At 44.4% G+C, this 16,525-nt stretch overlaps 1 protein-coding gene across 2 annotated transcripts in view; it reads left to right on the forward strand.

The window, feature by feature from the left end:
• The window catches only part of KLHL2 (kelch like family member 2), a 199,934-nt gene that overhangs the window by 40,602 nt on the left and 142,807 nt on the right, over positions 1-16,525 (forward strand). For both annotated transcript variants that reach the window (XM_073576986.1, XM_073576996.1), the window contains exon 3: positions 831-937. In XM_073576986.1, the coding sequence (XP_073433087.1) occupies positions 831-937 (107 nt within the window). The remainder of the gene's footprint in view (positions 1-830; positions 938-16,525) is intronic.

Consider the following 16,525-nt stretch of genomic DNA (forward strand, 5'->3'; position numbering starts at 1 on the left):
AACAAAAAGTTTTTGTGTGATCCTCGAAGGGTAAATTTAGGCAAACCCGCTGAGTTTTCCAAGCGGGAGACTTCAGGAATTGTCAGCGTTTTTTTGTGGCTTTTGGGACACTTGCTTTGTTTTTTTTTTTTTTTTTTTGTTTTTTTTTGAGCCTGCCTGTCTTTTTAAGCATTTAGTTTTTTTTTTTTTTTTTTTGGGAGGGTTATGTTTTCCCAGTGCTTTTATTTTTTAACTCCATTAAACAATAAAGAAATCTCTAGCTATATCTTTAAGTGAATACTCAAAAAGACATCCGGACGTCTCTCAAGCCCTCTCATGAACTTGTATTGTAAAATACAGAGCGCCTTCCGAGTGAACGATGAAGAATGGCCAGGACATAACTTTTAGCTGCGTGAAAAAAAACCCGTTGTGTGGACCCATTCATTAGTTTATGGAGCCAAGCGCAGCAGTGATACTAGAGTTTACACATTCCCTTGTTTTTGGAGCCACTCCTTGCCTTGGCTCAATAAAATGTTGCTAAAACTGTATGTGTGAATGCAGCCTGAGTGCCCATACCCTGCGTGTGGCGGTGGGCTGCTCGTGTCCAGCACACACTAACCCCTTTCATGGCATATTTCTTCCCCTTGATCGACGCTACTGCGCCATCTGCTTCTGTGAGATCATTACAAAGCTTCTTGTGTTCTTGGCAGTTTGGTCAGTCATTATGCGATCACCATCCATGTCTTTTCCACACCCATGTTGGTAACTCTTTTAATATGTATCATATGTAGATGTGTATGAAATCTATTGATCTAGTATTTCTTACTGTTTCCTGTCCTTATTCTTCACAGTCAGAACCTGCTATGTGATGTGACGATTGTAGCGGAAGATGTGGAGATAGCCGCTCACAAGGTGGTCCTGGCTGCGTGCAGTCCTTACTTCCATGCTATGTTTACAGGTACTCCCTATTCTCTTTCCTTCTGAGTGATGTGTTAGATGATTGACCTCGGTTATTGGTGATTAGCTTTTATGACCGGCTTCCTGGGCCTCTCCGGGGATCGGCATCAGTGTTTTCTTCCTCTAGACTCTCAGTCAGCCTTCACAGGAATAAGGTGGAATAATCTGGACACCCCTTACCCGGTCTTCTGTGTAGCCTTGTTTTTATTGTGCTGTCCATTGAACAGCAGAGACGGGAAGTGTCGCACTTGTCCTTCGATGTATTCTGGGACATGTTTTGTATGGTTGTAGTTAAACCTTGTACTTTAATACTAAACTAGTGATTTTTTTTCTCCCACATCTGCCCCTTTCCATGTGCCCTGTTCCAGTACCCACTTTACCAGAAATGGGAAAGATCTATTAGCTGTGCTGGAGCGGATCTGTTCATGTTTTACATAGTCAGCCCTTTAAATAAAGGGCTACGGCTGCAGTGCCCCCCATGGTATCTGCTGGTCACTGGGAGAATTTGATGCTGGACCTCAGATTACCGTTGGTCCAGGTTTGTGTTGATTTTTGTTTTCGAAATCCTCTTTTAACTTGCATAATACATAAGAGAAACAGCCTGCATCCTGGGAAGTTCTACGAAGGACTAGAAAACCACTATTTGGTTCTGACAATAACGTATTAAGACCTGACATGATGGATAAGCTGGCCAGTTCTTTCTGCTATTCCCAGTAACTATGCTTCCTGAAAAAATAACGAAAAAAAAAACTGCTCCATACCTGTATACAGGTACTGTGCAGTATTGCAGCTTTGCCCCATCCGCCACAGTGGAGCTTAGCTGCAATACCAGATGCAGCCTGTAGACAGTTGTGGCGCTGTCAGGAGAATAGTCATGCTTTTCTAATCCTAAACAATTATTTTCACCTTCAGTGATGGAGGGGCTGTCAAATTTTAGCCAAAAGTTATGTGCACACGCGACATTGCAGATTTTGTTGCATTGCAAACTGGGAAATTTGCATTGAAAATGCACCCTTGCCAGCCAGTGAGGTTACACTGTGGTCGTAGCTGTGATACACCCAGGAAATAGCAGGCATCTGCCCTGTGTGCAGATGGCCAACTACTTATTACCTTGGTGGGAATAAGGCCTGATGCATTTGTGACCTTGTGTAGAAGCACTTCCAGTTTTATTGGAGGAGAGGGAGAGCTGTATGTACCGTAATTACTCTTGCACGTCATGCCTCATTAGTGCAGTGCGGGCTACGGTGTGTCCCATTACTGCTGAGTCTTGCTGTGGCCACCTACTCGCCTCTGCGCTGCACCGTCCTGTGAATAGAAGCTGACCCTGCCCAGTACAGCGGTAATATCGCCGGGTTATTCACGAGCCCCAGGCTATTGCTGTAATGCCCTAGCACATGACCTTACGAGGCGCTTGGTGTGCATTGATTTTAGGGATGTTAATGGCGGTGTAATTAAATGTAGCAGCATGAGGCTCATTGGAACTCTGGTGACCTTCTTCTGTCCCGCACTGCTGCTCCTATGTCTCCCTCGGTCCTGGGATACTGCCGATGATGCTGGATCTCACGAGAATGAGTATTCATGTGCCTTTCTCTGACATTAGAGGAATTTTTCTGGAGCCGACTCTGAAATCAAAGTGTAGTAATCTTCAAAAGGAAGCGTGCAATTAAGGAAATTCTGTGTTTTGTTTCTGGCGCGTTTCTTTTATCTGGTAAATGAGGCTCTTTTGAATCCTCTATAACTAGCGCTACATGTCCAGCATCCATCTCCTTAGAGACGGGGAGTGTTCTGGATCACCAAGATGTCCCTTATACAGCCCGGTTCCATCGCCATGGCCTGCCCTACAATATTCTGCTTGTATGGGACCCCCACGTGTGAGTGAGCCTCGGCCAGGACGCTCCGGAGTTACTGCGCATTGTGGATGTAGTGATACTTACTATTTCATAAATGTCTGCATTCTGCAGGATCTGGAATAGAAACCTCAGCTTAATCCTTACACTGCCAAATTTGCAAGACAAATTATCTCTAGGTGTCAGTCCTTTAACCTCTTCCTGCCACGGCCAGTTTTTGCAATTTATTTGTTTTGTTCCCTCCCACCATACCGCCCCAGAGTTATTTTTTTTTTTTTCCCACTGACTCATCTGTATTAGAGCTTGTATTTTGTTGGACGAGTTGTGGTTTAGAAAAACACCAATCACTTTATCAGATAAAGAAAATACTGAAAAACGGGTAAAAAAAAATTGCAAACAGAGTGAAATCTTGAAAGAAGAAAACATAATTCTGTCATTATTTTTGGAGGGTTGGAGGGGATTTGGCATTCATTGTGTGGTAAAAATGATCTGGCATTATTATTCTCTGTGATAGTGCCATTATGCCAGTGCCAAACATTTTTAGGTGTGTTTTTAGTGATTAAATTTATTAAAATAAACAGAATTGGATTGTGTGACCATATTAAGGGACCTATAACGTTTTGTATTCTGTAGTATATGGTGTGCATACATATATACATACACGCGCTCGCAATACGCACGCACATACGCACTTAAACCCACACACATACATACACTATACACATGCATACAGTACAGACCAAAAGTTTGGACACACCTCATTCAAAGAGTTTTCTTTTCATGACTATGAAAATTGTAGATTCACTTTTAAGGCATCAAAACTATGAATTAACACATGTGGAATTATATAATTAACAAAAAAGTGTGAAACAACTGAAAATATGTCTTGTATTCTAGGTTCTTCAAAGTAGCCACCTTTTGCTTTGATTTTTGCTTTGCACACTCTTGGCATTCTCTTGATGAGCTTCAAGAGCTAGTCACCGGAAATGGTTTTCACTTCACAGGTGTGCCCTGTCAGGTATAATAAGTGGGATTTCTTGCCTTATAAATGAGGTTGGGACCATCAGTTGTGTTGTGCAGAAGTCTGGTGGATACACAGCTGATAGACCTACTGAATAGGACTATACTGTGTTCGACGAATATTGCAAAAACAGTATCCGCTGCCGATGGTATTCGGAACCGAATCCGAACAAATTCGCCCAACTGTAGTAGGGAGGACCAGCATTTACTAAAAGCGTCCTGTATGTCTCTGGGTTTGGCTAGCTAGCCTTTTATATACCGTTGTCATTCTATGCATGATTACGGAGTGCTGATGGGTTGCTAAGACAGCCGGGGAACTGCTGAAGACTTCATGCCTCCCATCATGAAGCTTCACTGAAACCAACCCAGTATTTGGCTGTGCTTCAAAGCATACCGTCACTTTTACTATGTATAGCAATGTTGCAGTATTGGGTGTGTATATAGTACAAGCAATAAGAGAATTGTAGGTTCATGCTCCCTAGCGGCGCTAACAACTGTTTAAAAAATACTGCCTTTTCCCCCATTAAAAATTAGAGAGGGTGAAAAAAAAGGTAAAAAAATATACAATTGCTATTACCGCATGCATAGAATTGTGATCCATTAGGGTATGTTCACACGTATTCGTTTTTTTCGCGGTTCTACCAAATAAAATGCTTAAAAGCATCCCATTCATTTTAATGAATTCCACACTTTTTGTGCATATTGATGAGTTTTTTTCCGCGAAAAAAAAACTCAGCATGCTCATTAATTTCGCTGAAAATTCCGCATTTCTAGTGTGTGTGTGTGTGTGTGTGTGTATATGTATGTGTATATATATATATATATATATATATATATATATATATATATATATATAGTGAGAATCATGTGGGAATAGTGGTTGAGGGCAGGTATATCTCGCCCAGATTCCTTTCCTATGTGGCCTAGTCTGGTCAGTATCGCACCTGCTTGCTAATGAATAATGGGATGTGGATATAAAAGCATGCCAGGTGGTTGTGTGAGTGTCTCAGCCTGGGAACGCCGAGAGTCTGTCTGTGTGAGAGACACAAGTGAGTGAAAGCAGTGCCCACTGCAACTGTGGTTTGGCTGGACGGGAGAAGCCCGCCAGTTAGTAGTTAGGTTGTCCATTGTTTAGTTAGTGCTGGACAGGCAAGGATTTGTTTTATGTTTTATTTCTTTATGCATTGCTTTCACTGTTAATAAACCTGGGGAGCAAAGGCGATCCCGGAGTGTTTTATCACATTGTGGTGGAGAACGCGGGCATCACGTTGCAAGCATGAGCATGGAGGACGTGGTGAAAGCGCTGGTACAGTCCACCGCCGTCCAGCAAGAAGCTAATCGGGTGATGATGGCCCAGCTGAAGGAGTTGGTGGACATGACAGTTACCGATCGTTCGCTTCTCCAGCAGGTGGCGCAGCGCTTGGCAAGCTTACCTGAGCTTAACCTGGAAGCCGAGTCGAGAGTGATTCACGTGAGTCGGTACTGGCAGAAAATGACGACCGAAGATGACGTCGAGGCATACCTGACCACGTTTGAACGGACGGCGGTGCGAGAAAAATGGCCGAAGGCACGATGGGCCGGCCTGATTGCCCCGTTTCTTTCCGGTGAGGCCCAAAAGGCTTATTATGACTTAGAGCCTGAAGCCGCGCAGGACTTTGACAAATTGAAAGCCGAGATCTCGGCTCGGCTGGGAGTGACGACCGCTGTCCGTGCACAGAGAGTGCATCAATGGACTTATCAGCTGGATAAACCACCGCGGTCACAGATGTTCGACCTGATCCACGTGACGAAGAAGTGGCTACAACCCGAGGTGTTGACAGCGCCAGAGATAATCCAGAGAGTCGTCATGGACAAGTACCTGGGAGCTCTACCGCCAGCCCTGAGGAAGTGGGTAAGCCATGGAAATCCTACGACGGCAGATCAACTGGTAGATCTGGTTGAACGTTACTCCGTGGCGGAAGGACTCCGAGACGACGCTACCCCACCTAGTTCTTCATCGTCTCCACGTGGAACCGGTAAGACTGTTCCAGGGAGTAGGGGAGATGGAAAAATCCCTAAGACAGTGGGGGAGGAAAACGGGACTGCCCGCACTGCGAGGCCGAGAGTAACAAACTATGGTCTAAGCAAGGGGCCCGTTAGGTGTTTCCGCTGCCAAGAGATGGAACATATTGCTACGAACTGTCCGCTCACTACTGAACCCATGCAGTGCGACGTCACAGACTCTAAAAACCGCATGTCTATGGTTGCACGGGTAGTGAGTGTGAATGCTGGTCAAAAGGCGGTGGAAAAACACTTGTGTGATTTAACTGTTGATGGAAAAAATGTGGTGGCATTGTTAGACTCAGGAAGTGTGGTGACTCTGGTGAAGGCCAGTCTGGTGTCAGCCCCGACTGGACCATCAGACAAATTTTCTGTAACGTGTGTGCATGGAGACACCTGTTCGTAGCTCACCACGGTCATATGCATTACTACTTCCTATGGGTCTGTGCAACATAAAGTGGGACTCGTCCCGGCGTTATTGCATGATGTTATCCTGGGCCGGGATTTTCCCCACTTCTGGCAATTGTGGGAGAATCAGTTGATGCCCTCGGGTAATAGTGTAGATGATTCTTCTCCCAGGGCGCGTGTGGGTCCCGAACCCCTGGAAGAGGTCTCCCTGGAAGACTCGGGGGAAGAGTCTGCGGGAAATGACCTGCAGTTCCCGTTTTCAGTCATGGCGGGTGATACGGAGGAGACCGGGGAAGAGGAGGAGGCCGACAGCCGTCCACCTCCCCGTTTGCCGGATTTAGAAGTTCAGAAAGATGACTTCCAAAGCGAGCAAATAAAGGATCCTACCCTTTCTCAGGCTAGGACAAATGTAAAAGTGATAAATGGGGTACCCGTAGAACCTGGCTCTAGGCTGGCATATCCTTACATGGTTCTGGAGAATGATTTACTCTATCAGATAAAGAAAAAGGGGGAAGATACGGTGCAACTATTAGTCGTGCCAAAACCCTAGCGGCGGCAGGTGCTGGACCTGGCCCACGGACATGTGATGGGAGGTCACCTGTGAGTCCAGAAAACCACCGAAAGGATATTACACTGTTTTGTTTGGCCAGGCATGCATCACGATATTCGAGTATATTGTGAGTCTTGTCCTGACTGCCAAGCCTCTGCACCTAAGCCCCGGTTCTGTAGCCCTTTGGTACCCCTACCTATTATTGAAGTCTCGTTTGAGAGGATTGGGATGGATTTAGTTGGGCCCCTTCCACGGTCTGCACGTGGACACCAACATATCCTGGTCATCTTGGATTATGCCACTCGTTACCCGGAGGCCATCCCTTTGCGTAACACGGCCACCAAGACGTTTGCCAAGGAACTGGTGCATGTGTTTAGTCGGGTCGGTATACCAAAACAGATACTCACCGACCAGGGGACCCCCTTTATGTCCAGGGTAATGAAGGAGCTCTGCCGATTGTTACAAATCGAATCGTTGCGCACATCCGTGTATCACCCTCAAACAGACGGGTTGGTCGAACGGTTCAATAAAACTCTGAAGCAGATGCTGAGAAAGGTGATAGTCCCAGTTCTTCCCATCCTTGTCTATTTGCTTCCGTATTTGCTTTTTGCCATCAGGGAAGTACCCCAGTCTTCCACGGGATTCTCGCCTTTCGAGTTATTGTACGCCCGACGTCCTCGCGGACTGTTAGACGTTGCAAAAGAAACCTGGGAGGGTCAGGTCACTCCGTTTAAAACGGTGATAGATCATGTCACACAAATGCAGGACCGTATTGCGGCTGTTATGCCTATCGTCAAAGAACACATGATGCAGGCTCAAGGAGCCCAAAAAAGAATCTATGATAGGGGCGCCAAGATCCGTACGTTTGCACCCGGAGATAGGGTGTTGGTCCTGGTCCCCACGGTGGACAGTAAGTTCCTGGCAAAGTGGCAGGGCCCCTTTGAGATTAAGGAAAGAATTGGTGAAGTAAACTACAAAGTATACCAGGCAGGTAAACGGAAACCTGAACAGATTTATCATGTAAATCTGATAAAACCCTGGAAAGATCGGTCTGCCTTGTCAGCGGAGCTGGCCCGTCCTGTCTGCTCGCATACCGTACCGGAGGTACGGGTTGCAGAGACTCTCTCGGAGCGGCAAAAGACTGAGGTCAGGCAGTTTCTACTTCACTACCAAAAGTTTTTCTCAGAAAAACCCGGGCAGACTATGCTAATGAAACATGACATCGTAACGCAACCTGGTGTCACAGTTCACGTAAAGCCCTACCGAATCCCGGAAGCGCGCCGTGAAGCCGTTTCCCGAGAAGTGAAGGCAATGTTAGAGTTAGGTGTCATTGAGGAATCGCACAGTGCTTTGTCCAGCCCGATTGTGCTAATTCCTAAACCGGACGGCACCATCCGGTTCTGCAATGACTTCAGGAAACTGAATGCGGTCTCAAAATTTGATGCCTATCCTATGCCCCGGGTCGACGAGTTAATAGATCGGTTAGGAAAAGCCCGGTATTTGGGGTATGTAATTGGGAGGGGTGTTGTTAAACCCCAGGTTGTTAAGATTCAGGCGGTTCAGGACTGGCCACAACCTGTCAAGAAGCAGGTGCAAGCCTTCCTGGGGATCGCCGGCTATTATCGCCGGTTCATACCCAATTTTGCAGCCATCGCTACCCCCCTGACGGATCTTACAAAAGGGAAAGACTCCGTCATGATTAAATGGAGTTTAGCGGCTGAAGAAGCCTTCCATAGCCTAAAACGGGCACTTTGCTCTCAGCCCGTACTGGTGACTCCGGACTTCCGCAGCGAGTTTGTGGTACAAACGGATGCCTCTGATACCGGTATCGGGGCCGTACTCTCACAAGTGAGGGACGGAGTGGAACACCCAGTCCTCTATCTCAGCAGGAAGCTGAATAAACACGAGCAAAGGTATGCAGTCGTAGAAAAAGAGTGCCTTGCCATTAAGTGGGCTTTAGAGGCCCTCAAATATTACCTGGTGGGCCGAAAGTTCAGGCTGATCACTGACCATGCCCCTCTCAAGTGGATGCACTTGAACAAGGAACGGAATAGCCGGGTGACCCGGTGGTTCCTTGCCCTGCAGGCCTACACTTTTACGGTGGAGCACCGCCCAGGGGTACAGATGGGAAATGCAGATGCCCTGTCCCGAGTGCACTGTTTGGCGGGTGTCATTGCTCGACCGGAGTGGTCTGAGCAGAGGGGGGGGATATGTGAGAATCATGTGGGAATAGTGGTTGAGGGCAGGTATATCTCGCCCAGATTCCTTTCCTATGTGGCCTAGTCTGGTCAGTATCGCACCTGCTTGCTAATGAATAATGGGAGGTGGATATAAAAGCATGCCAGGTGGTTGTGTGAGTGTCTCAGCCTGGGAACACCGAGAGTCTGTCTGTGTGAGAGACACAAGTGAGTGAAAGCAGTGCCCACTGCAACTGTGGTTTGGCTGGACGGGAGAAGCCCGCCAGTTGGTAGTTAGGTTGTCCATTGTTTAGTTAGTGCCGGACAGGCAAGGATTTGTTTTATGTTTTATTTCTTTATGCATTGCTTTCACCGTTAATAAACCTGACCCAGTGTCAGTTATACCCGAATCCCAGCTCTGCGCCTGAGTTTCATGTTGAACGCACGTGACCTTTGACCCCAGCAAAGGCGATCCCGGAGTGTTTTATCACAATATATACACACACGCGTTGGACAAAATAATGGAAACACCTGGAAACATCAACAAAAGTTAGTTTAATATGGTGTAGGTCCAGCTTTTGCGGCGATTACAGCCTTAATTCTCTGAGGTATGGATTCATACATGGTGTGAATTGTTTCCAAAGGGATTGTAGCCCATTCTTCAGCTAAAACACCCTCCAGTTCTTTGAGCGACGATGGCGGCGGAAATCGACGTCTAACTTGAATCTCTAAAATCGCCCATAAATGCTGATTAATGTTGAGGTCTGGGGATTGTGGGGGCCAGATGAGATGCTCAACTTCATTAGAATGTTCCTCGTGCCATGCTTTAACGATTCTAGCTTTATGAATTGGTGCATTATAATCCTGAAAGATGGCGTTCCCCTCCGGGAACAGTGCTTGAACCATAGGATGCACTTGGTCGCCCAAAATGCCTAAATAATCGCGGCTGTTAATTCTTCCATGAAGGGATATCATTGGCCCGGCGGATCTCCACAAAATTGCACCCCAGATCATCACAGAACCTCTGCCATGTTTTACGTTTGGGAGAAGGCAGTCTGGATGGAATGCTTCTTTCAGCACTCTCCAAATGTACACTCGGCCGGAGGTCGGTAATAGGTGATTCGTCTGAGAATTATCACATGTTTCCACTGCTCGAGGGACCAATTCTGGAGCTTTCTACACCACTCTAAACGCTTGGAAACATTTGTCATTGAGAGCAGCGGTTTTCGAATTGCAGCTCTTCCGTGGAATCCAGATTTGTGCAGCTCCCGACGAACAGTTTTCGTGGAAACTGGGTTCTGTAGGTGTTCATTTGAGCTCAGCAGTGATTTTCGGAGCCGTGGTCTTGCGATCCTCTCTCACAATTCGCTTTAGAGTCCGACGGTCTCTCTCAGTCAACTTCGACTTTCGGCCGGACCTGTGCTTTGCTGCAGACGTTTTTCCTTCTCTTTCAAACGCAGTCATTACTTTGGAGACAGTACCTCTTGACACGCCACGCATTCGGGCACTTTCTGTTACACTAGTGCCTGCCATACGTGCACCAACAATTTGGCCTCTTTGAATATCCGAGAGGTCTTCCATTGGTATCAGGTTCTCATCAATGTTCTTACAACTCTGTAAAACAAACAGTTAATTTACATACACATATCACAAATAATCAACTACAAAACATTACCATATGTCACGGTTTGCATGTTTATAACATGTTTGAAGATTATGATGCCAAAATGTTAGGTGTTTCCAATATTTTGTCCAACCCGTGTGTGTGTATATATATATATATATATATATATATATATATATGTGTGTATATATATATATATATATATATATGTGTGTGTATATATATATATATATATATATATATATATATGTGTGTATATATATATATACTGCACCACTATAATATTTTATTTATATATATATATATATATATATATACATACACTCACTGGCCACTTTATTAGGTACACCTGTCCAACTGTGTGTTAAGACTTAATTTCTAATCAGCCAATCCCATGGCGGCAACTCAGTGCATTTAGGCATGTAGACATGGTCAAGACAATCTCCTGCAGTTCAAACCGAGCATCAGTATGGGGAAGAAAGGTGATTTGAGTGCCTTTGAACGTGGCATGATTGTTGGTGCCAGAAGGGCTGGTCTGAGTATTTCAGAAACTGCTGATCTACTGGGATTTTCACGCACAACCATCTCTAGGGTTTACAGAGAATGGTCCGAAAAAGAAAAAAAATCCAGTGAGCGGCAGTTCTGTGGCCGGAAATGCCTTGTTGATGCCAGAGGTCAGAGGAGAATGGGCAGACTGGTTCGAGCTGATAGAAAGGCAACAGTGACTCAAATTGCCACCCGTTACAACCAAGGTAGGCAGAAGAGCATCTCTGAACGCACAGTGCGTCGAACTTTGAGGCAGATGGGCTACAGCAGCAGAAGACCACACTGGGTACCACTCCTCTCAGCTAAGAACAGGCATCTGATGGCTACTTTCAGCAGGATAATGCGCCATGTCATAAAGCTCGATTCATCTCAGATTGGTTTCTTGAACATGACAATGAGTTCACTGTACTCAAATGGCCTCCTCAGTCACCAGATCTCAATCCAATAGAGCATCTTTGGGATGTGGTGGAACGGGAGATTCGCATCAGGGATGTGCAGCCGACAAATCTGTGCCAACTGTGTGATGCCATCATGTCAATATGGTCCAAAATCTCTGAGGAATGCTTCCAGCACCTTGTTGAATCTCTGCCACGAAGAATTGAGGCAGTTCTGAAGGCAAAAGGGGGTCCAACCCGTTACTAGCATGGTGTACCTAATAAAGTGGCCAGTGAGTGTGTGTATATATATATATATATATATATATATATATATATATATATATATATATATATATATATATATATATATATATATATATATATATATATATATATAATATTATAGTGGTGCAGTGACCACTGTGTCCGCTAGGGGGCGCCGTGTGTGTGTCCCAGGACAGGCATGTACATTGTGGTAACGGAAATAGGATGAATGGAGAAAGGATGGTGAATGACCGTTATGTATCACAAGGTGGGTGGCCTTGTGATGGAAGCTGGAATCGCTCTTAATCAGTACATATACTGCTGAGGTTTCTGTTACAGTGTGTCAGGGAAGAGCTTCCAGGTGGCTGGTCAGACGGGTGGGACCAGTCACCTACAAACCCACCCAGGGGCGTGTGTCAAGTAAAGCCTGTGTGTGTGTGGTTGTGAAGGACCTGCAATGAGGTCAAAGCCATGTGATGCTGTGGGTGTGGCTGCGGACCATATAAGGTGACCAGGGTAAGTCACATCTGTTTTCTCTCAGAAAGGAAATGTAACATTAACTGTTCTTCACTGTCCTATAAAGGGAATAGAAGAATCCAGGATATCTATAAACAGAAAGATAGTGAGGAAACACTTAGCTAACCTAAATGAATGAAAATTTGTGGAGAACAGGAGAAGTCCCATGTTAAATTTTTTATATATATATATATATCTCCCTAAAAATTATCTTTATTGATTAAAAACCATATACAATGATTCACACAAAAAAAAAACGTGCACAAACAAAAACAAACGTGTTCCAAAATTACCAATAAAATGGGTAAGCTAGAAATCCCTCTTACGTCAACTAGTCTGTCACCTTCCTGGCTGCGGAGGGTGGCACCCTAGGGGGAACGTTGTGGTGCTCCCGCTCCACGATGGCTGACCTTGGGAGCCCTGTAACACCCTACAGCCACTAGGGGAACCCTTCTACCCGATCTCCTAAAGGAACCCCTAGCAATAGACATAGACGATCCTACAGTTGTGGCCAAAAGTATTGACACCTCTGCAATTCTGTCAGGTAATACTCAGTTTCTTCCTGAAAATGATTGCAAACACATTCTTTGGTATTACTATCTTCATTTAATTTGTCTTAAATGAAAAAACACAAAAGAGAATAAAGCAAAACATTGATCATTTCACACAAAACTCCAAAAATGGGCCAGACAAAAGTATTGGCACCCTCAGCCTAATACTTGGTTGCACAACCTTTAGCCAAAATAACTGCGACCAACCGCTTTCGGTAACCATCAATGAGTTTCTTACAATGCTCTGCTGGAATTTTAGACCTTTCTTCTTTGGGAAACTGCTCCAGGTCCCTGATATTTGAAGGGTGCCTTCTCCAAACTGCCATTTTTAGATCTCTCCACAGGTGTTCTATGGGATTCAGGTCTGGACTCATTGCTGGCCACCTTAGAAGTCTCCAGTGCTTTCTCTCAAACCATTTTCTAGTGCTTTTTGAAGTGTGTTTTGGGTCATTCTCCTGCTGGAAGACCCATGACCTCTGAGGGAGACCCAGCTTTCTCACACTGGGCCCTACATTATGCTGCAAAATTTGTTGGTAGTCTTCTGACTTCATAATGCCATGCACACGGTCAAGCAGTCCAGTGCCAGAGGCAGCAAAGCAACCACAAAACATCAGGGAACCTCTGCCATGTTTGACTGTAGGGACCGTGTTCTTTTCTTTGAATGCCTCTTTTTTTTTTTTTTTTCTCCTGTAAACTCTGTTGATGCCTTTGCCCAAAAAGCTCTACTTTTGTCTCATCTGACCAGAGAACATTCTTCCAAAACCTTTTAGGCTTTTTCAGGTAAGTTTTGGCAAACTCCAGCCTGGCTTTTTTATGTCTCGGGGTAAGAAGTGGGGTCTTCCTGGGTCTCCTACCATACAGTCCCTTTTCATTCAGACGCCGACGGTTAGTACGGGTTTACACTGTTGTACCCTGGGACTGCAGGGCAGCTTGAACTTGTTTGCATGTTAGTCAAGGTTCTTTGTGCGGATGTTGGATAATCTTGCGTTGAAATCTCTTGTCAATTTTTCTTTTCCGTCCACATCTAGGGAGGTTAGCCACAGTGCCATGGGCTCTAAACTTCTTGATGACACTGCGCATGGTAGACACAGGAACATTCAGGTCTTTGGAGATGGACTTGTAGCCTTGAGATTGCTCATGCTTCCTCACAATTTGGTTTCTCAAGTCCTCAGACAGTTCTTTGGTCTTCTTTCTTTTCTCTATGCTCAATGTGGTACACACAAGGACACAGGACAGAGGTGGAGTCAACTTTAATCCATGTCAACTGGCTGCAAGTGTGATTTAGTTATTGCCAACACCTGTTAGGTGCCACAGGTAAGTTACAGGTGCTGTTAATTACACAAATTAGAGAAGCATCACATGATTTTTCGAACAGTGCCAATACTTTTGTCCACCCTTTTTTTTATGTTTGGTGTGGAATTATATCCAATTTGGCTTTAGGACAATTCTTTTTGTGTTTTTTCATTTAAGACAAATTAAATGAAGATAATACCAAAGAATTTGTGTTTGCAATCATTTTCAGGAAGAAACTGAGTATTATCTGACAGAATTGCAGGGGTGTCAATACTTTTGGCCACAACTGTATATCTAAGAGGACCCTAGACCCCAATTAAAAACAAAAAGAACACAATAGGCAATTGGTGACTATTGACATACAGTAATTTCACAACGTGGTCAAAGGATAACAATACTCCAGGGGTTTGGGCCCTTGATTTGCCAAAATAGACTATAGTCTCTTAACATGCATACTAAATTTCAAAAGTTGCTACAGAAATTAGTTACTGCTTACACTGCCAACTAATAGTTGGCATAGATGAAAAAAAGGGGGTCAGAAAACTACTAGAGCCAACTCAGATGTGGTCACTATAGGAAAAACCTAATGTTGGTTAAATCAGTGTTTTCTAAGCATGCAGTGTATGTTCACACTCTTTTCAATAGCAACAAAAAGCCCAACAATGCCACATTTCAAATGTAACAAAAAATGCTGCATGATGATGCCCAAAAGAAGTTATAACCCCATCATTAACCACGTGTATAAAATGGAAGTTTTTTCTAAGCATGCGGACTGTGTTAAAAAAACCGCTGCAATAGATACTGCTTTTTTATGCCAATTGTTAATGACACACGTGAGTACCAATGCTAAACCAACTTATAACTGCAATGAGGTCAAGGAAGGACCCGAAATACAACACGTTCATAGCAAGAAAAAAAAAATGTGGTTTGCACACATATAGATATAATTAGCAGGTTTACTGCAGCCTATGATCCAATCTATACTCTGTATTGTAGTGGCACAGATACCAACATATCCTGACACGGTGTGTAACCCCACAACTGATGATCAGGAAAGAAAAACAGCCACATATAACAGATATGATAAAGAGTGCTGCATATTGCTGCCACGAGAATGATGGTACTCATCTGGTTAACTGCCACCAGCCATAGAGAATTATACGCCTCGACGCGTTTCACCCATTAGGGCTCATCAGAAGGCCTGATGTAACAAAGGCTTGTCCTGATTCTGGTGTGATGTGACCAACATGATGTCAAATCTGCCTCGTTTTAAATATGGCTCCCAGATCTCTGTAAACACCCATCCCCCTTAGGAACAACATTTGCTCTTCTCCAGTCTTCTGGGACTTCTCCTGTTCATATCTTCAAAAAGGGGAGAAGGTGGACCCAGGCAACTATAGGCCGGTGAGTCTGACTTCTATACCAGGAAAGATCTTTGAACAAATTATTAAACAACATGTATGTACTGTAAGTACCTGGATAAGAATGAAGTGATTAAACAGAGTCAGCATGGGTTTGTAACTAATAAGTCATGTCAGACTAACTTAATTTCCTTCTATGACAGAATCACTGGGTGGATCAGGGAAATGCTGTAGATATAGTATATCTTGACTTCAGCAAAGCATTTGACAAAGTACTGTATCTCACACAATCCTTATTGAAAAAATGACTAAGTATGGAATGGACAAGGCAACTGTTAGGTGGATTCATAACTGGCTTAGTGATCGGACCCAAAGAGTGGTCGTAAATGGCTGCACATCCAGTTGGAAGAATGTCTCAAGTGGGGTACCACAGGGCTCTGTCCTGGGCCCTGTATTGTTGAACATCTTTATCAACGATTTAGATGAAGGAATTGAGGGTAAACTGATTAAATTTGCTGGTGACACAAAGCTAGGAGGGATAGCTAATACTAGAGAAGAGAGAAAGAGAGAGGAGTCAAAAAGGTATAAATAAACTGAAGCAGTGGGCAGCAACTAACAGAATGGTTTTTAACAGGGAAAAATGCAAAGTACTACATCTGGGCTATAAAAATGAAAAAAGCATATACAGAATGGGAGGAATAGGGCTAAGCAACAGCACATGTGAAAAAGACTTGGGTATACTAATAGATCACAGACTGAATGAGTCAACAGTGTGATGCAGCAGCAAAAAAGGCAAATGCAATTCTAGGATGTATTAACAGAAGCATACAGTCTAGATCACGTGGAGTCATTATTGCCCTCTACTCCTCTTTGATCAGACCTCATCTGGAATACTGTGTCCAGTTTTGGACGCCACATTTTAAAAGAGACATTAACAAACTGGAGCAAGTTCAGAAAAGAGCGACCAGAATGGTGACCGGTCTGCAAACCCTGTCTTATGAGGAAAGGTTGCAGG

The sequence above is a fragment of the Dendrobates tinctorius genome, unplaced genomic scaffold (assembly GCF_039654945.1).
Source record: "Dendrobates tinctorius isolate UK_male_01 unplaced genomic scaffold, ASM3965494v1 ptg000008l, whole genome shotgun sequence".
Classification (NCBI taxonomy): domain Eukaryota; kingdom Metazoa; phylum Chordata; class Amphibia; order Anura; family Dendrobatidae; genus Dendrobates; species Dendrobates tinctorius.